The sequence below is a fragment of the Bombina bombina genome, chromosome 4 (genome assembly GCF_027579735.1).
Source record: "Bombina bombina isolate aBomBom1 chromosome 4, aBomBom1.pri, whole genome shotgun sequence".
Classification (NCBI taxonomy): domain Eukaryota; kingdom Metazoa; phylum Chordata; class Amphibia; order Anura; family Bombinatoridae; genus Bombina; species Bombina bombina.
The window spans coordinates 1,222,360,797-1,222,384,242 of record NC_069502.1 but is presented as its reverse complement, the minus strand read 5'-3'; the positions used below and the strand labels follow the sequence as shown (position 1 = coordinate 1,222,384,242).

Here is a 23,446-nt window from a genome sequence, read left to right as displayed (position 1 = left end):
ATTTTCTATATTTTTGTAATTTGCATTGCGTTTATAATATTTACCCTTTCTTAGCAATCCGATTGCGAAAATACAAGGTTTTCCAAACCCACCGACGGCGATTCATTACCATCATCCAATTCTGAACGATAACCCAGGTTATGAAAATGGCGTCGGTTTGATGATATGCGCATGCGCGATATACCGTCCACGTCATTCTTGACGTAACTCACAGCAAACCAGCAGACCTGCTGTGTTGATATCAGACAGAGCTGCTGAATAGAGCAGGTAAGTGTGGATCGCTGCGAGAATCTCCCTAGTAATAACGAGCATTAATTCTATATGTATAGAAAAACGGACAAAATTATCAATGAAACCCATATTAATTTTATTTAACTGTATGCTCAATACACTGAATAGAGCAGGTAAGTGAGGATTGCTGCGAGAATCTCTCTAACAATAACGAGCATTAATTCTATATGTGTATAAAAACGGACAAACTTATGAATAAAACACATATTAATTTTATTTCACTTTATGCTGAATTTGATGAATAGAGTTTGTAACAGCAGAGCATATGCTTATTTACAATACCACTGTATGGGTAAGTGTGGTATCATGGATCAGATATGCACATGCACGGGTCAACGGATCGTAATGCGCATGCGCCGGGTGACGACATTGTCACTTAATGATATGCACAAAATTGCAATACGATTGGAAATTGAAGTTTGGTGTGCACGGCCCATATTAGAGGGTTGGCTGTAATGATGTCATCTTAGAAAAATACATTTTAATTTTATAGTGTTCAGAAAGATCGTTGGACTGTAAAAGTAGGTAAGTGATGAAATATACACGTTAGTGATTTGAAATTGATGGTCAGGTTATGGACAAAAAACTTAAGTTTTGGAATCCTTTAACCCCTATCCCTACGCTCCCGGAGCCCACCGCAACTCTAATAAAGTTATTAACCCCTATCCCTACGCTCCCGGAGCCCACCGCAACTCTAATAAAGTTATTAACCCCTATTCCGCCGCTCCCAGACCTCTCTGCAACTAAATAAATGTATTAACCCCTAAACCCCTGGCCTCCCACATCACTACCACTTACAAAACCTATTAACCATAAACCCCTAAACCTAACAACCCGCTAACTTTACATTAAATATTAACTCATGCCTATCTTATAATAGATTAAAACTTGAAAAAACACAAGATATACAGCGCTAAAATCCAAGAAGATACCTTTGCCACTCTCCAACTATCTCCCCCAAATAGATAATATATCAAACTAATACTCTAATGAGAGGGCGCTAAAGTAACTTGACACACCTAATCAATGAATAATACATACAATGGAGGTTAAGAATAATCAATTTTACTCAGTATTTTAAAAGATAACAGGGACGTCTCCCTATTAAAGATACATTTCTCAATACAAAATAAAAAACAATAAAAATCGATCAAAATAACAATATTACAAAATATCTATAAGGAGTACCACCCTATTAAAAATATTGCGCAAAAAATATCAAAAAATAAAGATGTCAAAAAATAAAGATGTGTTCAAAAACTTGTTAAAAAATAAAATCGGGTTTGCAAGTTCCGATCATTACATATATCTTATGGTGAATCTTCAACTTATAATGTCCCTTTATCCGGAGTTAGTCCAATGGACCTTTCTGATAATACAACAGGTGTTAGTTCGATATAGCTTTGCTGGTAATTTTGTAAGTGTAACTTTCACTCTATAGCCGTAATATGTAACAATGTTCCATTTGTTATATGTATATAACAGAATCTGTTTAAGTACACCAAAGTGTATTATTTTGTGTCTTTTGTATCCGTATATCACCTCTGAATGTGGACAGTTATAACAGTGACTCACGTAATGTTGCAGCAGCTACGGTCAGATTGCTGCTGGTGTCGGTCTGATTGCCTTTAGCACGCCGCTCTTTGCGTATGTGAGGCTTGTCAACCTTAGGCTTTTCGTCCTCCGTAAAAAAGACTCACCGCTCCTTGCGTATGAGAGTCCTGCTGGATCCCGGCTGACGGCCCCTGGGATGTAAGACACGCCGTTTCTTGCGTGTGAATGATCCGCTGTGTCCCGGTTCAAATGAATGAATGGTTTGAGCAAACACCCGCTCTTAGCGTATTACACGCGCGGGCTAAAACTAGGTACCTAGTGTAGTGGGTTCTTGGCAGGTGAGCAACTTCCTCCTTCTACGCGTTTCACCCGTATATCTGGGCTTTTTCAAGATCTTGATCCAGCAGGACTCTCATATGCAAGGAGCGGTGAGTCTTTTTTACGGAGGACGAAAAGCCTAAGGTTGACAAGCCTCACATACGCAAAGAGCGGCGTGCTAAAGGCAATCAGACCGACACCAGCAGCAATCTGACCGTAGCTGCTGCAACATTACGTGAGTCACTGTTATAACTGTCCACATTCAGAGGTGATATACGGATACAAAAGACACAAAATAATACACTTTGGTGTACTTAAACAGATTCTGTTATATACATATAACAAATGGAACATTGTTACATATTACGGCTATAGAGTGAAAGTTACACTTACAAAATTACCAGCAAAGCTATATCGAACTAACACCTGTTGTATTATCAGAAAGGTCCATTGGACTAACTCCGGATAAAGGGACATTATAAGTTGAAGATTCACCATAAGATATATGTAATGATCGGAACTTGCAAACCCGATTTTATTTTTTAACAAGTTTTTGAACACATCTTTATTTTTTGACATCTTTATTTTTTGATATTTTTTGCGCAATATTTTTAATAGGGTGGTACTCCTTATAGATATTTTGTAATATTGTTATTTTGATCGATTTTTATTGTTTTTTATTTTGTATTGAGAAATGTATCTTTAATAGGGAGACGTCCCTGTTATCTTTTAAAATACTGAGTAAAATTGATTATTCTTAACCTCCATTGTATGTATTATTCATTGATTAGGTGTGTCAAGTTACTTTAGCTTTAGCGCCCTCTCATTAGAGTATTAATAGATTAAAACTTACCTTTTAGAATTAAAATAAACTATATTAAACTACTAATTAACCTACCCTAACTATTATCCTAAAATTACATTAAACTATATTAAACTAATAATTAATCTACCCTAACTATTATACTAAAATTACATTAAACTAAAAATTAAATTAACTATATTATATTTCTAAAAACCTAACCCTACTCAAGTTATTTAAATCTACTATTAAAAATTACTAACGGCTAGATTACGAGTTTTGCGTTATGAGGGAAAAAGCAGCGTTAAGGCTCTTTTTCAATATCGCTGGTATTACGAGTCTTGCAGGTTTAGGGGCACCGCACACTTTTTTGGCCGTAACGCAACGTAACTACTGCAGCTTTAAAAAAGTCCTTTTTCAATGGGACTTCCATAGCGCCGGTATTACGAGTCTGCCTGGGAGGCCAAAAAGTGAGCGGTACACCCTATACCGCCAAGATCCATACCGTAAACTGAAAGTCAGTAGTTATGGCTTTTATGCTACAAAGCTGTAACATAAAACTCATAACTAAAGTGCTTAAAAGTACACTAACACCCATAAACTACCTATTAACCCCTTAACCGAGGCCCTCCTGCATTGCAAACACTAAAATAAAATTATTAACCCCTAATCTGCCGCTCCGGACATGGGGAACTTAGGTTTTCTAGATAGGTTTTTATTTGGGGGGGTTGGTTGTGTGGGTGGTGGGTTTTACTGTTGGGGGGTGTTTGTATTTTTTTTACAGGTAAAAGAGCTGATTTCTTTGGGGCAATGCCTCGCAAAAGGCCCTTTTAAGGGCCATTGGTAGTTTATTGTAGGCTAGGATTTTTTTATTGTGGGGGGCTTTTTTATTTTGATAGGGCTCTTAGATTAGGTGTAATTAGTTTAAATATTTGATAATTTATTTTTTATTTTAGTGTTTTTTATTTTTTGTAACTTAATTTTTTTCTATTTTTTGTAACTTAGTTGTTAGTTTTTTTAAACTTAGTAATTTTTAATAGTAGATTTAAATAATTTAAGTAGGGTTAGGTTTTTAAATATGTAACATAGTTCATTTAATTGTTAGTTTAATGTAATTTTAGTATAATAGTTAGGGTAGTTTAATTAATAGTTTAATATAGTTTAATGTAATTTTAGTATAATAGTTAGGGTTGGTTAATTAATAGTTTAATATAGTTTAATGTAATTTTAGTATAATAGTTAGGGTAGTTTAATTAATAGTTTAATATAGTTTAATGTAATTTTAGTATAATAGTTAGGGTTGGTTAATTAATAGTTTAATATAGTTTAATGTAATTTTAGTATAATAGTTAGGGTTGGTTAATTAATAGTATAATATAGTTTAATGTAATTTTAGTATAATAGTTAGGGTAGTTTAATTAATAGTTTAATATAGTTTAATGTAATTTTAGTATAATAGTTAGGGTTGGTTAATTAATAGTTTAATATAGTTTAATGTAATTTTAGTATAATAGTTAGAGTTGGTTAATTAATAGTTTAATATAGTTTAATGTAATTTTAGGATAATAGTTAGGGTTGGTTAATTAATAGTTTAATATAGTTTATTTTAATTCTAAAGGTAAGTTTTAATTTATTATAAGATAGGGATGAGTTAATATTTAATGTAAAGTTAGCAGGTTGTTAGGTTTAGGGGTTAATAGCTTAATGTAGTTTAATGCGATGTGGGGGGCTGTCGGTTTAGGGGTTAATAGGTTTAGTTAGTAGTAGTGCTGTGGGAGGCCAGGGCTTTAGGGGTTAATATTTTGATTATAGTTGCGGCAGGGTCCGGGAGCGGCGGGATAGAGGTTAATACATTTATTTAGTTGCGGTGGGCTCCGGGAGCGGCGGGATAGGGGTTAATATATTTAGTTGCGGCGGGGTCCGGGAGCAGCGGGATAGGGGTTAATACATTTATTTAGTTGCGGTGGGCTCCGGGAGCGGAGGGATAGGGGTTAATATATTTATTTAGTTGCGGCGGGGTCCGGGAGCGGCGGGATAGGGGTTAATACATTTATTTAGTTGCGGTGGGCTCCGGGAGCGGTGGGATAGGTGTTAATATATTTTTTTCGTTGTCCCGGGGTCCGGAAGCGGCGGAATAGGGGTTAATAACATTATGTAGGTGGCGGCGATGTCGGGGCAGCAGATTAGGGGTGTTTAGACTCGGGGCTTATGTTAGGGTGTTAGGTGTAATCGTAACTTTTATTCTAGCATAGAAATCAATGGGATATCTGGCAGCATTGAACATGAGCTTTCGCTGCTTTCAGACTCGCATTGATTCCTATGGCATCTGCGGCCTCCAGGTGGCGGATTGAAAACCAGGTACGCTGGGCCGGAATAGTGGCGAGCGTACCTGTTAGAAGTTTGATAACTTGCAAAAGTTGTCAGATACTGCCAAATTTGTATTCGGAACATCTGTAATGACGTAAGCATCGATCTGTGTCAGATTGAGACCGGCGGATCGTATGTTACGTCACAAATTTCAACTTTTGCTGGACTGTAGGCTTTGATAAATGGATCGAATCAAGCTCGCCACAATTACGCTGGGAAATTCCAACGTATTTACGGTTGATGGCTTGATAAATATCAGATTTAGTGCATGCTCATGGTTTGTATGTGTGTAGTGTCTGTGTATGTGTGTAGTGTATGTGTATGTGCATTGTGTGTGTGTGCATGCATGATGTATGTGTGTGTGCTTGAGTGTGTGTAGTGTCTGTGTGTGCATGAGTGTGTGTGTGTGCAGTGTCTGTGTGTGTGCATGAGTGTGTGTGTGTGTGTAGTGTTGTGCTTACTTCCTGAGTTGGTTAGATGGCACATTGAGGCTTCCATACAAGGATGATGTCATCAAGTGGGCTGTGTTTAGAATCACAACAATTCAGAGAAGCCATCTTGTGACAGTTGGTGATGCAGTTATAAATTACAAGTAACAAGGACTGAACATCAGGATCTGACAAGTGCTGCTAATAAGTGTAATGTCAGCTACAGATCAGTGCAGCAGGATACAGCATCTGCTAGTCAGAAAGAGTAAGAACTCTGTTACACATTACAGTTATAAGTTATATTGCAGCTATACAGTTAATAATAAGTGTAATGTCAGCTACAGATACAGCATCAGCCAGTCAGGAAGACTAAGTACTGTCAGTTAAACATTACAGCTATAAGTTATATTACAGTTATACAGTCAATAATAAGTATGATGTCAGCTATATATCAGTGCAGCAGGATACAGCATCAGCTAGTCAGGAAGTGTAAGTACTGTCAGTTACACATTACAGTTATAAGTTATATTACAGTTATACAGTTAATAATAAGTGTAATGTCAGCTACAGATCACTGCAGAGGATACAGCATCAGCTAGTCAGGAAGAGTAAGTACTGTCAGTTACACATTAAAGCTATAAGTTATATTACAGTTATACAGCTAATAATAAATGTAATGTCAGCTACAGATCACTGCAGAGGATACAGCATCAGCTAGTCAGGAAGAGTAAGTACTGTCAGTTACACATTAAAGCTATAAGTTATATTACAGTTATACAGCTAATAATAAGTGTAATGTCAGCTACAGATCAGTGCAGCAGGATACAGCATCAGCTAGTCAGGAAGAGTAAGTACTGTCAGTTACACATTACAGTTATAAGTTATATTACAGTTATACAGCTAATAATAAGTGTAATGTCAGCTACAGATCACTGCAGCAGGATACAGCATCAGCCAGTCAGGAAGAGTAAGTACTGTCAGTTACACATTACAGTTATAAGTATATTACAGTTATACAGCTAATAATAAGTGTAATGTCAGCTACAGATCAGTACAGAGGATACAGCATCAGCCAGTCAGGAAGAGTAAGTACTGTCAGTTACACATTACAGTTATAAGTTATATTACAGTTATACAGCTAATAATAAGTGTAATGTCAGCTACAGATCAGTGCAGCAAGATACAGCATCAGCTAGTCAGGAAGAGTAAGTACTGTCAGTTACACATTACAGTTATATTACAGTTATAAGTTATATTACAGTTATACAGCTAATAATAAGTGTAATGTCAGCTACAGATCAGTGCAGCAGGATACAGCATCAGCCAGTCAGGGAGAGTAAGTACTGTCAGTTACACATTACAGTTATAAGTTATATTACAGTTATACAGTTAATAATAAGTGTAATGTCAGCTACAGATCAGTGCAGCAAGATACAGCATCAGCTAGTCAGGAAGAGTAAGTACTGTCAGTTACACATTACAGCTATACGTTATATAACAGTTATACAGTTAATAATAAGTGTAATGTCAGCTACAGATCAGTGCAGCAGGATACAGCATCAGCCAGTCAGGAAGAGTAAGTACTGTCAGTTACACATTACAGTTATAAGTTATATTACAGTTATACAGCTAATAATAAGTTTAATATCAGCTACAGATCAGTGCAGCAGGATACAGCATCAGCTAGTCAGGAAGAGTAAGTACTGTCAGTTACACATTACAGTTATAAGTTATATTACAGTTATACAGTTAATAATAAGTGTAATGTCAGCTACAGATCACTGCAGAGGATACAGCATCAGCTAGTCAGGGAGAGTAAGTACTGTCAGTTACACATTACAGTTATAAGTTATATTACAGTTATACAGTTAATAATAAGTGTAATGTCAGCTACAGATCAGTACAGAGGATACAGCATCAGCTAGTCAGGAAGAGTAAGTACTCTCAGTTACACATTACAGTTATAAGTTATATTACAGTTATACAGTTAATAATAAGTGTAATGTCAGCTACAGATCACTGCAGAGGATACAGCATCAGCTAGTCAGGGAGAGTAAGTACTGTCAGTTACACATTACAGTTATAAGTTATATTACAGTGCAGAGGATACAGCATCAGCTAGTCAGGAAGAGTAAGTACTATCAGTTACACATTACAGTTATAAGTTATATTACAGTTATATAGTTAATAATAAGTGTAATGTCAGCTACAGATCAGTGCAGCAGGATACAGCATCAGCTAGTCAGGAAGAGTAAGTACTGTCAGTTACACATTACAGTTATAAGTTATATTACAGGTATACAGTTAATAATAAGTGTATTGTCAGCTACAGATCAGTGCAGCAGGATACAGCATCAGCTAGTCAGGGAGAGTAAGTACTGTCAGTTACACATTACAGTTATAAGTTATATTACAGTTATATAGTTAATAATAAGTGTAATGTCAGCTACAGATCAGTGCAGCAGGATACAGCATCAGCTAGTCAGGAAGAGTAAGTACTGTCAGTTACACATTACAGTTATAAGTTATATTAGAGTTATACAGCTAATAATAAGTGTAATGTCAGCTACAGATCACTGCAGCAGGATACAGCATCAGCCAGTCAGGAAGAGTAAGTACTGTCAGTTACACATTACAGTTATAAGTTATATTACAGTTATACAGCTAATAATAAGTGTAATGTCAGCTACAGATCAGTGCAGCAGGATACAGCATCAGCCAGTCAGGAAGAGTAAGTACTGTCAGTTACACATTATAAGTTATATTACAGTTATAAAGTTAATAATAAGTGTAATGTTAGCTACAGATCAGTGCAGAGGATACAGCATCAGCCAGTCAGGAAGAGTAAGTACTGTCAGTTATACATTATAAGTTATATTACAGTTATAAAGTTAATAATAAGTGTAATGTCAGCTACAGATCAGTGCAGAGGATACAGCATCAGCCAGTCAGGAAGAGTAAGTACTGACAGTTACACATTACAGTTATAAGTTATATTACAGTTATACAGCTAATAATAAGTGTAATGTCAGCTACAGATCAGTGCAGAGGATACAGCATCAGCCAGTCAGGAAGAGTAAGTACTGACAGTTACACATTACAGTTATAAGTTATATTACAGTTATACAGCTAATAATAAGTGTAATGTCAGCTACAGATCAGTGCAGAGGATACAGCATCAGCCAGTCAGGAAGAGTAAGTACTGTCAGTTATACATTATAAGTTATATTACAGTTATAAAGTTAATAATAAGTGTAATGTCAGCTACAGATCAGTGCAGAGGATACAGCATCAGCCAGTCAGGAAGAGTAAGTACTGTCAGTTACACATTATAAGTTATATTACAGTTATAAAGTTAATAATAACTGTAATGTCAGCTACAGATCAGTGCAGAGGATACAGCATCAGCCAGTCAGGAAGATTACAGTTATACAGCTAATAATAAGTGTAATGTCAGCTACAGATCAGTACAGCAGGATACAGCATCAGCCAGTCAGGAAGAGTAAGTACTGTCAGTTACACATTATAAGTTATATTACAGTTATACAGTTAATAATAAGTGTAATGTCAGCTACAGATCACTGCAGAGGATACAGCATCAGCTAGTCAGGAAGAGTAAGTACTGTCAGTTACACATTACAGTTATAAGTTATATTACAGTTATAAAGTTAATAATAAGTGTAATGTCAGCTACAGGTGTCATTTTGTGTGTGTGTAATGTGTTCTCTGTTGCTGTGTGCGTTCAGGTGTCATTTTGTGTGTGTGTAATGTGTTCTCTGTTGCTGTGTGCGTTCAGGTGTCATTTTGTGTGTGTGTAATGTGTTCTCTGTTGCTGTGTGCGTTCAGGTGTCATTTTGTGTGTGTGTAATGTGTTCTCTGTTGCTGTGTGCGCTCTGTGCCATTTTGTGTGTGTGTGTGTGTAATATGTTCTCTGTTGCTGTGTGCGCTCAGGTGCCATTTTGTCTTTATCTGCAGATACAACGCAGTATGGCTTATATTCTTCATGCTGGGTATCGGCACCCTTCTACCGTGGAACTTCTTCATGACAGCGACCATGGTAAGTTATATCAGTCTTTTTCTGATGTCTGAGCACAAGCACCAGGCACTGCTGAAGGGGACCTTGCTAGGCTTTTGTCAGGCGAGACCCAGCCATGTCACCAGGAATCATTCTGTGTCTCTTTTGTGTCCCCTTTTAGTATTTTACAGACCGACTAGGAGATCCGACTACAATTCCACAGGACTGCGTGCCCCACGTCACAGCTAGCACACCTACAGTATCTGATGTTGGCAATGATTCTAACTTTACTGACTGCGTCGCTCTGATACCTGCCCGTAACAATTTACAGAACAAGTTTAATAATGTTATGACACTATGCGCCATGTTACCATTGCTCATCTTCACCTACCTCAACTCCTTCCTGCAACGCTGGTGAGTGCTGCTCATCAGTACACCACACTGGTATACAACTGCTGGGTCCTTCCTGACCTCGGCATCTCAGGGAAGTGTTGCTATGTGTTCACAACTAATTGTTATACCTCAAAGGAGTGTTATTATGTAGTCACAGCTAATCACTGCACCTCAGGGGACTGTCACTGTGTAGTCACAGCTAATCACTGCACCTCAGGGGAGTGTCACTGTGTAGTCACAGCTAATCATTATACCTCATTATATAACCACAGCTTATACCTGTACCTCAGGGGAGTGTCACTGTGTAGTCACAGCTAATCATTATACCTCATTATATAACCACAGCTTATACCTGTACCTCAGGGGAGTGTCACTGTGTAGTTACAGCTAATCACTGCACCTCAGGGGAGTGTCACTGTGTAGTCACAGCTAATCATTATACCTCATTATATAACCACAGCTTAGACATGTACCTCATAGGAGTGTCACTGTGTAGTCACAGATAATCACTGCACCTCAGGGGAGTGTCACCGTGTAGTCACAGCTAATCATTATACCTTATTATATAACCACAGCTTATACATGTACCTCAGGGGAGTGTCACTGTGTAGTCACAGCTAATCATTATACCTCATTATATAACCACAGCTTATACCTGTACCTCAGGGGAGTGTCACTGTGTAGTCACAGCTAATCACTGCAACTCAGGGGAGTGTCACTGTGTAGTCACAGCTAATCATTATACCTCATTATATAACCACAGCTTATACCTGTACCTCAGGGGAGTGCAACTGTGTAGTCACAGCTAATTACTGCACCTCAGGGGAGTGTCACTGTGTAGTCACAGCTAATCATTATACCTCATTATATAACCACAGCTTATACCTGTACCTCAGGGGAGTGTCACTGTGTAGTCACAGCTAATCACTGTACCTCAGGGGAGTGTCACTGTGTAGTCACAGCTAATCATTATACCTCATTATATAACCACAGCTTATACCTGTACCTCAGGGGAGTGTAACTGTGTAGTCACAGCTAATTACTGCACCTCAGGGGAGTGTCAATGTGTAGTCACAGCTAATCATTATACCTCATTATATAACCAGAGCTTATACCTGTACCTCAGGGGAGTGTCACCGTGTAGTCACAGCTAATCATTATACCTTATTATATAACCACAGCTTATACATGCACCTCAGGGGAGTGTCACCGTGTAGTCACAGCTAATCATTATACCTTATTATATAACCACAGCTTATACATGTACCTCAGGGGAGTGTCACTGTGTAGTCACAGCTAATCATTATACCTCATTATATAACCACAGCTTATACCTGTACCTCAGGGGAGTGTCACTGTGTAGTCACAGCTAATCACTGCAACTCAGGGGAGTGTCACTGTGTAGTCACAGCTAATCATTATACCTCATTATATAACCACAGCTTATACCTGTACCTCAGGGGAGTGCAACTGTGTAGTCACAGCTAATTACTGCACCTCAGGGGAGTGTCACTGTGTAGTCACAGCTAATCATTATACCTCATTATATAACCACAGCTTATACCTGTACCTCAGGGGAGTGTCACTGTGTAGTCACAGCTAATCACTGTACCTCAGGGGAGTGTCACTGTGTAGTCACAGCTAATCATTATACCTCATTATATAACCACAGCTTATACCTGTACCTCAGGGGAGTGTAACTGTGTAGTCACAGCTAATTACTGCACCTCAGGGGAGTGTCAATGTGTAGTCACAGCTAATCATTATACCTCATTATATAACCAGAGCTTATACCTGTACCTCAGGGGAGTGTCACCGTGTAGTCACAGCTAATCATTATACCTTATTATATAACCACAGCTTATACATGTACCTCAGGGAAGTGTCACTGTGTAATCAAAGTATTTCACTGCAGGGGAGTATCAATGTATAGTCAGAGCTAATTATTATACCTCATTATATAACCACAGATTATACCTGTACCTCAGGGGAGTGTCACTGTGTAGACACAGCTAATTACTGCTGCTCAGGGGAGTGTCACTGTGTAGTCATAGCTAATTACTGCAGCTCAGGGGAGTGTCACTATGTAGTCGCAGCTAATTACTGCAACTCAGGGGAGTGTTACTGTATTCCCAGTTAATTACTAGAATTTAGGGGAGTGTCACTGTGTAGTCAAATTACTGCACCACAGGGGAGAATTAATGTATACATAGCTCATTATTATACCTCAAAAGAGTCATAGCTAATTAGTGCACCTCAGAGAAGTTTTAATGTGCAATCACGGCTAATAGCTGCACCTCAGGGGGGTGTCAGTGTGTAGTCGCAGTTAATTACTGCAGCTCAGGGGAGTGTCACTGTGTAGTCACAGCTAATCATTATACCTCATTATATAACCACAGCTTATACCTGTACTTCAGGGGAGTGTCACTGTGTAGTCACAACTAATCTGTGCACCTCAGGGGAGTGTCACTGTGTAGTCACAGCTAATTATTATACCTCATTATATAACCACAGCTTATACCTGTACCTCAGGGGAGTGTCACTGTGTAGTCACAGCTAATCATTATACCTCATTATATAACCACAGCTTATACCTGTACCTCAGGGGAGTGTCACTGTGTAGTCACAGCTAATCATACCTCATTATATAACCACAGCTTATACCTGTACCTCAGGGGAGTGTCACTGTGTAGTCACAGCTTATTACTGCAGCTCAGGGGAGGGTCACTGTGTAGTCACAGCTAATCATTATACCTCATTATATAACCACAGCTTATACCTGTACCTCAGGGGAGTGTCACTGTGTAGTCACAGCTAATCACTGCACCTCAGGGGAGTGTCACTGTGTAGTCACAGCTAATCATTATACCTCATTATATAACCACAGCTTATACCTGTACCTCAGGGGAGTGTAACTGTGTAGTCACAGCTAATAATTATACCTCATTATATAACCACAGCTTATACCTGTACCTCAGGGGAGTGTCACTGTGTAGTCACAGCTAATTACTGCACCTCAGGGGAGTGTCACTGTGTAGTCACAGCTAATCATTATACCTCATTATATAACCACAGCTTATACATGTACCTCAGAGGAGTGTCACTGTGTAGTCACAGCTAATCACTGCACCTCAGGGGAGTGTCACCGTGTAGTCACAGCTAATCATTATACCTTATTATATAACCACAGCTTATACATGTACCTCAGGGGAGTGTCACTGTGTAGTCACAGCTAATCACTGCACCTCAGGGGAGTGTCACCGTGTAGTCACAGCTAATCATTATACCTTATTATTTAACCACAGCTTATACATGTACCTCAGGGGAGTGTCACTGTGTAGTCACAGCTAATTACTGCAGCTCAGGGGAGTGTCACTGTGTAGTCACAGCTAATCATTATACCTCATTATATAACCATAGCTTATACCTGTACCTCAGGGGAGTGTCACTGTGTAGTCACAGCTAATCACTGAACCTCAGGGGAGTGTCACTGTGTAGTCACAGCTAATCATTATACCTCATTATATGACCAAAGCTTATACCTGTACCTCAGGGGAGTGTCATTGTGTAGTCACAGCTAATCACTGCACCTCAGGGGAGTGTCACTGTGTAGTCACAGCTAATCATTATACCTCATTATATAACCACAGCTTATACCTGTACCTCAGGGGAGTGTAACTGTGTAGTCACAGCTAATTACTGCACCTCAGGGGAGTGTCACTGTGTAGTCACAGCTAATCATTATACCTCATTATATAACCACAGCTTATACCTGTACCTCAGGGGAGTGTAACTGTGTAGTCACAGCTAATTACTGCAGCTCAGGGGAGTGTCACTGTGTAGTCACAGCTAATCATTATACCTCATTATATAACCATAGCTTATACCTGTACCTCAGGGGAGTGTCACTGTGTAGTCACAGCTAATCACTGAACCTCAGGGGAGTGTCACTGTGTAGTCACAGCTAATCATTATACCTCATTATATGACCAAAGCTTATACCTGTACCTCAGGGGAGTGTCACTGTGTAGTCACAGCTAATCACTGCACCTCAGGGGAGTGTCACTGTGTAGTCACAGCTAATCATTATACCTCATTATATAACCACAGCTTATACCTGTACCTCAGGGGAGTGTCACTGTGTAGTCACAGCTAATCACTGAACCTCAGGGGAGTGTCACTGTGTAGTCACAGCTAATCATTATACCTCATTATATGACCAAAGCTTATACCTGTACCTCAGGGGAGTGTCACTGTGTAGTCACAGCTAATCACTGCACCTCAGGGGAGTGTCACTGTGTAGTCACAGCTAATCATTATACCTCATTATATAACCACAGCTTATACCTGTACCTCAGGGGAGTGTAACTGTGTAGTCACAGCTAATTACTGCACCTCAGGGGAGTGTCAATGTGTAGTCACAGCTAATCATTATACCTCATTATATAACCAGAGCTTATACCTGTACCTCAGGGGAGTGTCACCGTGTAGTCACAGCTAATCATTATACCTTATTATATAACCACAGCTTATACATGTACCTCAGGGAAGTGTCACTGTGTAATCAAAGTATTTCACTGCAGGGGAGTATCAATGTATAGTCAGAGCTAATTATTATACCTCATTATATAACCACAGATTATACCTGTACCTCAGGGGAGTGTCACTGTGTAGACACAGCTAATTACTGCTGCTCAGGGGAGTGTCACTGTGTAGTCATAGCTAATTACTGCAGCTCAGGGGAGTGTCACTATGTAGTCGCAGCTAATTACTGCAACTCAGGGGAGTGTTACTGTATTCCCAGTTAATTACTAGAATTTAGGGGAGTGTCACTGTGTAGTCAAATTACTGCACCACAGGGGAGAAGTAATGTATACATAGCTCATTATTATACCTCAAAAGAGTCATAGCTAATTAGTGCACCTCAGAGAAGTTTTAATGTGCAATCACGGCTAATAGCTGCACCTCAGGGGGGTGTCAGTGTGTAGTCGCAGTTAATTACTGCAGCTCAGGGGAGTGTCACTGTGTAGTCACAGCTAATCATTATACCTCATTATATAACCACAGCTTATACCTGTACTTCAGGGGAGTGTCACTGTGTAGTCACAACTAATCTGTGCACCTCAGGGGAGTGTCACTGTGTAGTCACAGCTAATTATTATACCTCATTATATAACCACAGCTTATACCTGTACCTCAGGGGAGTGTCACTGTGTAGTCACAGCTAATCATTATACCTCATTATATAACCACAGCTTATACCTGTACCTCAGGGGAGTGTCACTGTGTAGTCACATCTAATCATACCTCATTATATAACCACAGCTTATACCTGTACCTCAGGGGAGTGTCACTGTGTAGTCACAGCTAATTACTGCAGCTCAGGGGAGGGTCACTGTGTAGTCACAGCTAATCATTATACCTCATTATATAACCACAGCTTATACCTGTACCTCAGGGGAGTGTCACTGTGTAGTCACAGCTAATCACTGCACCTCAGGGGAGTGTCACTGTGTAGTCACAGCTAATCATTATACCTCATTATATAACCACAGCTTATACCTGTACCTCAGGGGAGTGTAACTGTGTAGTCACAGCTAATAATTATACCTCATTATATAACCACAGCTTATACCTGTACCTCAGGGGAGTGTCACTGTGTAGTCACAGCTAATTACTGCACCTCAGGGGAGTGTCACTGTGTAGTCACAGCTAATCATTATACCTCATTATATAACCACAGCTTATACATGTACCTCAGAGGAGTGTCACTGTGTAGTCACAGCTAATCACTGCACCTCAGGGGAGTGTCACCGTGTAGTCACAGCTAATCATTATACCTTATTATATAACCACAGCTTATACATGTACCTCAGGGGAGTGTCACTGTGTAGTCACAGCTAATCACTGCACCTCAGGGGAGTGTCACCGTGTAGTCACAGCTAATCATTATACCTTATTATTTAACCACAGCTTATACATGTACCTCAGGGGAGTGTCACTGTGTAGTCACAGCTAATTACTGCAGCTCAGGGGAGTGTCACTGTGTAGTCACAGCTAATCATTATACCTCATTATATAACCATAGCTTATACCTGTACCTCAGGGGAGTGTCACTGTGTAGTCACAGCTAATCACTGAACCTCAGGGGAGTGTCACTGTGTAGTCACAGCTAATCATTATACCTCATTATATGACCAAAGCTTATACCTGTACCTCAGGGGAGTGTCACTGTGTAAGTCACTTCATTATACCTCATTATATAACCACAGGTTATACCTGTACCTCAGTGGAGTGTCACTGTGTAGTCACAGATAATCACTGTACCACAGGGGAGTGTAACTGTGTAGTCACAGCTAATCATTATACCTCATTATATAACCACAGCTTATACCTGTACCTCAGGGGAGTGTCACTGTGTAGTCACAGCTAATTACTGCACCTCAGGGGAGTGTCACTGTGTAGTCACAGCTAATCATTATACCTCATTATATAACCACAGCTTATACATGTACCTCAGTGGAGTGTCACTGTGTAGTCACAGATAATCACTGTACCACAGGGGAGTGTCACCGTGTAGTCACAGCTAATCATTATACCTTATTATATAACCACAGCTTATACATGTACCTCAGGGGAGTGTCACTGTGTAGTCACAGCTAATCACTGCACCTCAGGGTGAGTGTCACTGTGTAATCAAAGTATTTCACTGCAGGGGAGTATCAATGTATAGTCCCAGCTAATCACTGTGTAGTCACAGCTAATCACTGCACCTCAGGGGAGTGTCACTGTGTAGTCACAGCTAATCATTATACCTCATTATATAACCACAGCTTATACCTGTACCTCAGGGGAGTGTAACTGTGTAGTCACAGCTAATTACTGCACCTCAGGGGAGTGTCACTGTGTAGTCACAGCTAATCATTATACCTCATTATATAACCACAGCTTATACCTGTACCTCAGCAGGATACAGCATCAGCTAGTCAGGAAGAGTAAGAACTGTTAGTTACACATTACAGTTAGAAGTTATATTACAGTTATACAGTTAATAATAAGTGTAATGTCAGCTACAGATCAGTGCAGCAGGATACAGCATCAGCTAGTCAGGAAGAGTAAGTACTGTCAGTTACACATTACAGTGATAAATTATATTAACTTATACAGCTAATAATAAGTGTAATATCAGCTACAGCTCAGTGCAGCAGGTATAGTCACAGCTAATCATTATACCTCATTATATAACCACAGGTTATACCTGTACCTCAGTGGAGTGTCACTGTGTAGTCACAGATAATCACTGTACCACAGGGGAGTGTAACTGTGTAGTCACAGCTAATCATTATACCTCATTATATAACCACAGCTTATACCTGTACCTCAGGGGAGTGTCACTGTGTAGTCACAGCTAATTACTGCACCTCAGGGGAGTGTCACTGTGTAGTCACAGCTAATCATTATACCTCATTATATAACCACAGCTTATACATGTACCTCAGTGGAGTGTCACTGTGTAGTCACAGATAATCACTGTACCACAGGGGAGTGTCACCGTGTAGTCACAGCTAATCATTATACCTTATTATATAACCACAGCTTATACATGTACCTCAGGGGAGTGTCACTGTGTAGTCACAGCTAATCACTGCACCTCAGGGGAGTGTCACTGTGTAATCAAAGTATTTCACTGCAGGGGAGTATCAATGTATAGTCCCAGCTAATCATTATACCTCATTATATAACCACAGCTTATACATGTACCTCAGAGGAGTGTCACTGTGTAGTCACAGCTAATCACTGCACCTCAGGGGAGTGTCACCGTGTAGTCACAGCTAATCATTATACCTTATTATATAACCACAGCTTATACATGTACCTCAGGGGAGTGTCACTGTGTAGTCACAGCTAATCACTGCACCTCAGGGGAGTGTCACCGTGTAGTCACAGCTAATCATTATACCTTATTATATAACCACAGCTTATACATGTACCTCAGGGGAGTGTCACTGTGTAGTCACAGCTAATTACTGCAGCTCAGGGGAGTGTCACTGTGTAGTCACAGCTAATCATTATACCTCATTATATAACCATAGCTTATACCTGTACCTCAGGGGAGTGTCACTGTGTAGTCACAGCTAATCACTGACCCTCAGGGGAGTGTCACTGTGTAGTCACAGCTAATCATTATACCTCATTATATGACCACAGCTTATACCTGTACCTCAGGGGAGTGTCACTGTGTAGTCACAGCTAATCACTGCACCTCAGGGGAGTGTCACTGTGTAGTCACAGCTAATCATTATACCTCATTATATAACCACAGCTTATACCTGTACCTCAGGGGAGTGTAACTGTGTAGTCACAGCTAATTACTGCACCTCAGGGGAGTGTCACTGTGTAGTCACAGCTAATCATTATACCTCATTATATAACCACAGCTTATACCTGTACCTCAGCAGGATACAGCATCAGCTAGTCAGGAAGAGTAAGAACTGTTAGTTACACATTACAGTTAGAAGTTATATTACAGTTATACAGTTAATAATAAGTGTAATGTCTGCTACAGATCAGTGCAGCAGGATACAGCATCAGCTAGTCAGGAAGAGTAAGTACTGTCAGTTACACATTACAGTTATAAATTATATTAACTTATACAGCTAATAATAAGTGTAATGTCAGCTACAGCTCAGTGCAGCAGGTATAGTCACAGCTAATCATTATACCTCATTATATAACCACAGATTATACCTGTACCTCAGGGGAGTGTCACTGTGTAGTCACAGCTAATTACTGCACCTCAGGGGAGTGTCACTGTGTAGTCACAGCTAATCATTATACCTCATTATATAACCACAGCTTATACATGTACCTCAGGGGAGTGTCACCGTGTAGTCACAGCTAATCATTATACCTTATTATATAACCACAGCTTATACATGTACCTCAGGAAGTGTCACTGTGTAGTCACAGCTAATCATTATACCTCATTATATAACCACAGCTTATACCTGTACTTCAGGGGAGTGTCACTGTGTAGTCACAGCTAATCATTATACCTCAACCTCATTATATAACCACAGCTTATCCCTGTACCTCAGGGGAGTGTCACTGTGTAGTCACAGCTAATTACTGCAGCTCAGGGGAGTGTCACTGTGTTGTCACAGCTAATCATTATACCTCATTATATAACCACATCTTATACCTGTACCTCAGGGGAGTGTCACTGTGTAGTCACAGCTAATCACTGCACCTCAGGGGAGTGTCACTATGTAGTCACAGCTAATCATTATACCTCATTATATAACCACAGCTTATACCTGTACCCCAGGGGAGTGTAACTGTGTAGTCACAGCTAATCATTATACCTCATTATATAACCACAGCTTATACCTGTACCTCAGGGGAGTGTCACTGTGTAGTCACAGCTAATTACTGCACCTCAGGGGAGTGTCACTGTGTAGTCTCAGCTAATCATTATACCTCATTATATAACCACAGCTTATACATGTACCTCAGAGGAGTGTCACTGTGTAGTCACAGATAATCACTGCTCCACAGGGGAGTGTCACCGTGTAGTCACAGCTAATCATTATACCTTATTATATAACCACAGCTTATACATGTACCTCAGGGGAGTGTCACTGTGTAGTCACAGCTAATCACTGCACCTCAGGGGAGTGTCACTGTGTAATCAAAGTATTTCACTGCAGGGGAGTATCAATGTATAGTCCCAGCTAATCATTATACCTCATTATATAACCACAGCTTATACCTGTACCTCAGGGGAGTGTCACTGTGTAGTCACAGCTAATTACTGCAGCTCAGGGGAGTATCACTGTGTTGTCACAGCTAATCATTATACCTCATTATATAACCACAGCTTATACCTGTACCTCAGGGGAGTGTCACTGTGTAGTCACAGCTAATCACTGCACCTCAGGGGAGTGTCACTGTGTAGTCACAGCTAATCATTATACCTCATTATATAACCACAGCTTATACCTGTACCCCAGGGGAGTGTAACTGTGTAGTCACAGCTAATCATTATACCTCATTATATAACCACAGCTTATACCTGTACCTCAGGGGAGTGTCACTGTGTAGTCACAGCTAATTACTGCACCTCAGGGGAGTGTCACTGTGTAGTCACAGCTAATCATTATACCTCATTATATAACCACAGCTTATACATGTACCTCAGTGGAGTGTCACTGTGTAGTCACAGATAATCACTGTACCACAGGGGAGTGTCACCGTGTAGTCACAGCTAATCATTATACCTTATTATATAACCACAGCTTATACATGTACCTCAGGGGAGTGTCACTGTGTAGTCACAGCTAATCACTGCACCTCAGGGGAGTGTCACTGTGTAATCAAAGTATTTCACTGCAGGGGAGTATCAATGTATAGTCCCAGCTAATCATTATACCTCATTATATAACCACAGCTTATATATGTACCTCAGGGGAGTGTCACTGTGTAGTCACAATTAATTACTGCAGCTTAGGGGAGTGTCACTGTGTAGTCACAGCTAATCATTATTTAACCACAGATTATACCTGTACCTCAGGGGGTGTCACTGTGTAGTCACAGCTAATTACTGCAGCTCAGGGGAGTGTCACTGTGTAGTCACAGCTAATTACTGCAGCTCAGGGGAGTGACACTATGTAGTCACAGCTAATTACTGCAGCTCAGGGGAGTGTTACTGTATTCCCAGTTAATTACTACAATTTAGGGGAGTGTCACTGTGTAGTCAAATTACTGCACCACAGGGGAGAATTAATGTATACATAGCTCATTATTATACCTCAAAAGAGTCATAGCTAATTAGTGCACCTCAGAGAAGTTTTAATGTGCAATCACGGCTAATAGCTGCACCTCAGGGGGGTGTCACTGTGTAGTGCAGCTAATTACTGCAGCTCAGGGGAGTGTCACTGTGTAGTCACAGCTAATTATTATACCTCATTATATAACCACAGCTTATACCTGTACCTCAGGGGAGTGTCACTGTGTAGTCACAGCTAATCACTGCACCTCAGGGGAGTGTCACTGTGTAATCAAAGTACTTCACTGCAGGGGAGTATCAATGTATAGTCACAGCTAATCATTATACCTCATTATATAACCACAGATTATACCTGTACCTCAGGGGAGTGTCACTGTGTAGTCACAGCTAATTACTGCACCTCAGGGGAGTGTCACTGTGTAGTCACAGCTAATCATTATACCTCATTATATAACCACAGCTTATACATGTTCCTCAGAGGAGTGTCACTGTGTAGTCACAGTTAATCACTGCACCTCAGGGGAGTGTCACCGTGTAGTCACAGCTAATCATTATACCTTATTATATAACCACAGCTTATACATGTACCTCAGGAAGTGTCACTGTGTAGTCACAGCTAATCATTATACCTCATTATATAACCACAGCTTATACCTGTACCTCAGGGGAGTGTCACTGTGTAGTCACAGCTAATCATTATACCTCAACCTCATTATATAACCACAGCTTATACCTGTACCTCAGGGGAGTGTCACTGTGTTGTCACAGCTAATTACTGCAGCTCAGGGGAGTGTCACTGTGTTGTCACAGCTAATCATTATACCTCATTCTATAACCACAGCTTATACCTGTACCTCAGGGGAGTGTCACTGTGTAGTCACAGCTAATCACTGCACCTCAGGGGAGTGTCACTGTGTAGTCACAGCTAATCATTATACAACATTATATAACCACAGCTTATACCTGTACCCCAGGGGAGTGTAACTGTGTAGTCACAGCTAATCATTGTACCTCATTATATAACCACAGCTTATACATGTACCTCAGAGGAGTGTCACTGTGTAGTCACAGATAATCACTGCACCACAGGGGAGTGTCACCGTGTAGTCACAGCTAATCATTATACCTTATTATATAACCACAGCTTATACATGTACCTCAGGGGAGTGTCACTGTGTAGTCACAGCTAATCACTGCACCTCAGGGGAGTGTCACTTTGTAATCAAAGTATTTCACTGCAGGGGAGTATCAATGTATAGTCCCAGCTAATCATTATACCTCATTATATAACCACAGCTTATACATGTACCTCAGGGGAGTGTCACTGTGTAGTCACAGTTAATTACTGCAGCTTAGGGGAGTGTCACTGTGTAGTCACAGCTAATCATTATATAACCACAGATTATACCTGTACCTCAGGGGGTGTCACTGTGTAGTCACAGCTAATTATTGCAGCTCAGGGGAGTGTCACTGTGTAGTCACAGCTAATTACTGCAGCTCAGGGGAGTGTCACTATGTAGTTGCAGCTAATTACTGCAGCTCAGGGGAGTGTTACTGTATTCCCAGTTAATTACTACAATTTAGGGGAGTGTCACTGTGTATTCAAATTACTGCACCACAGGGGAGAATTAATGTATACATAGCTCATTATTATACCTCAAAAGAGTCATAGCTAATTAGTGCACCTCAGAGAAGTTTTAATGTGCAATCACGGCTAATAGCTGCACCTCAGGGGGGTGTCACTGTGTAGTGCAGTTAATTACTGCAGCTCAGGGGAGTGTCACTGTGTAGTCACAGCTAATTATTATACCTCATTATATAACCACAGCTTATACCTGTACCTCAGGGGAATGTCACTGTGTAGTCACAGCTAATCACTGCAGCTCAGGGGAGTGTCACTGTGTAGTCACAGCTAATCATTATACCTCATTATATAACCACAGCTTATACCTGTACCTCAGGGGAGTGTCACTGTGTAGTCACAGCTAATTACTGCAGCTCAGGGGAGTGTCACTGTGTAGTCACAGCTAATCATTATACCTCATTATATAACCACAGCTTATACCTGTACCTCAGGGGAGTGTCACTGTGTAGTCACATCTAATTACTGCAGCTCAGGGGAGTGTCACTGTGTAGTCACAGCTAATCATTATATAACCACAGAGTATACCTGTACCTCAGGGGAGTGCCACTGTGTAGTCACAGCTAATTACTGCAGCTCAGTAGAGTGTCACTGTGTAGTCACAGCTAATTACTGCAGCTCAGGGGAGTGTCACTGTGTAGTCACAGCTAATTACTGCAGCTCAGGGAAGTGTCATTGTGTAGTCATAGCTAATTACTGCAGCTCAGGGGAGTGTCATTGTGTAGTCATAGCTAATTACTGCAGCTCAGGGGAGTGTCACTGTGTAGTCACAGCTAATTACTGCAGCTCAGGGGAGTGTCACTATGTTGTCGCAGCTAATTACTGCAGCTCAGGGGAGTGTCATTGT

General features: G+C 40.2%; 1 protein-coding gene across 2 annotated transcripts in view; it reads left to right on the top strand.

Moving 5' to 3' along the window:
* Positions 1-23,446, top strand: part of SLC29A1 (solute carrier family 29 member 1 (Augustine blood group)) — a 524,950-nt gene that overhangs the window by 382,887 nt on the left and 118,617 nt on the right. For both annotated transcript variants that reach the window (XM_053712749.1, XM_053712750.1), the window contains 2 exons: positions 9,736-9,817; positions 9,957-10,189. In XM_053712749.1, the coding sequence (XP_053568724.1) occupies positions 9,736-9,817; positions 9,957-10,189 (315 nt within the window). The remainder of the gene's footprint in view (positions 1-9,735; positions 9,818-9,956; positions 10,190-23,446) is intronic.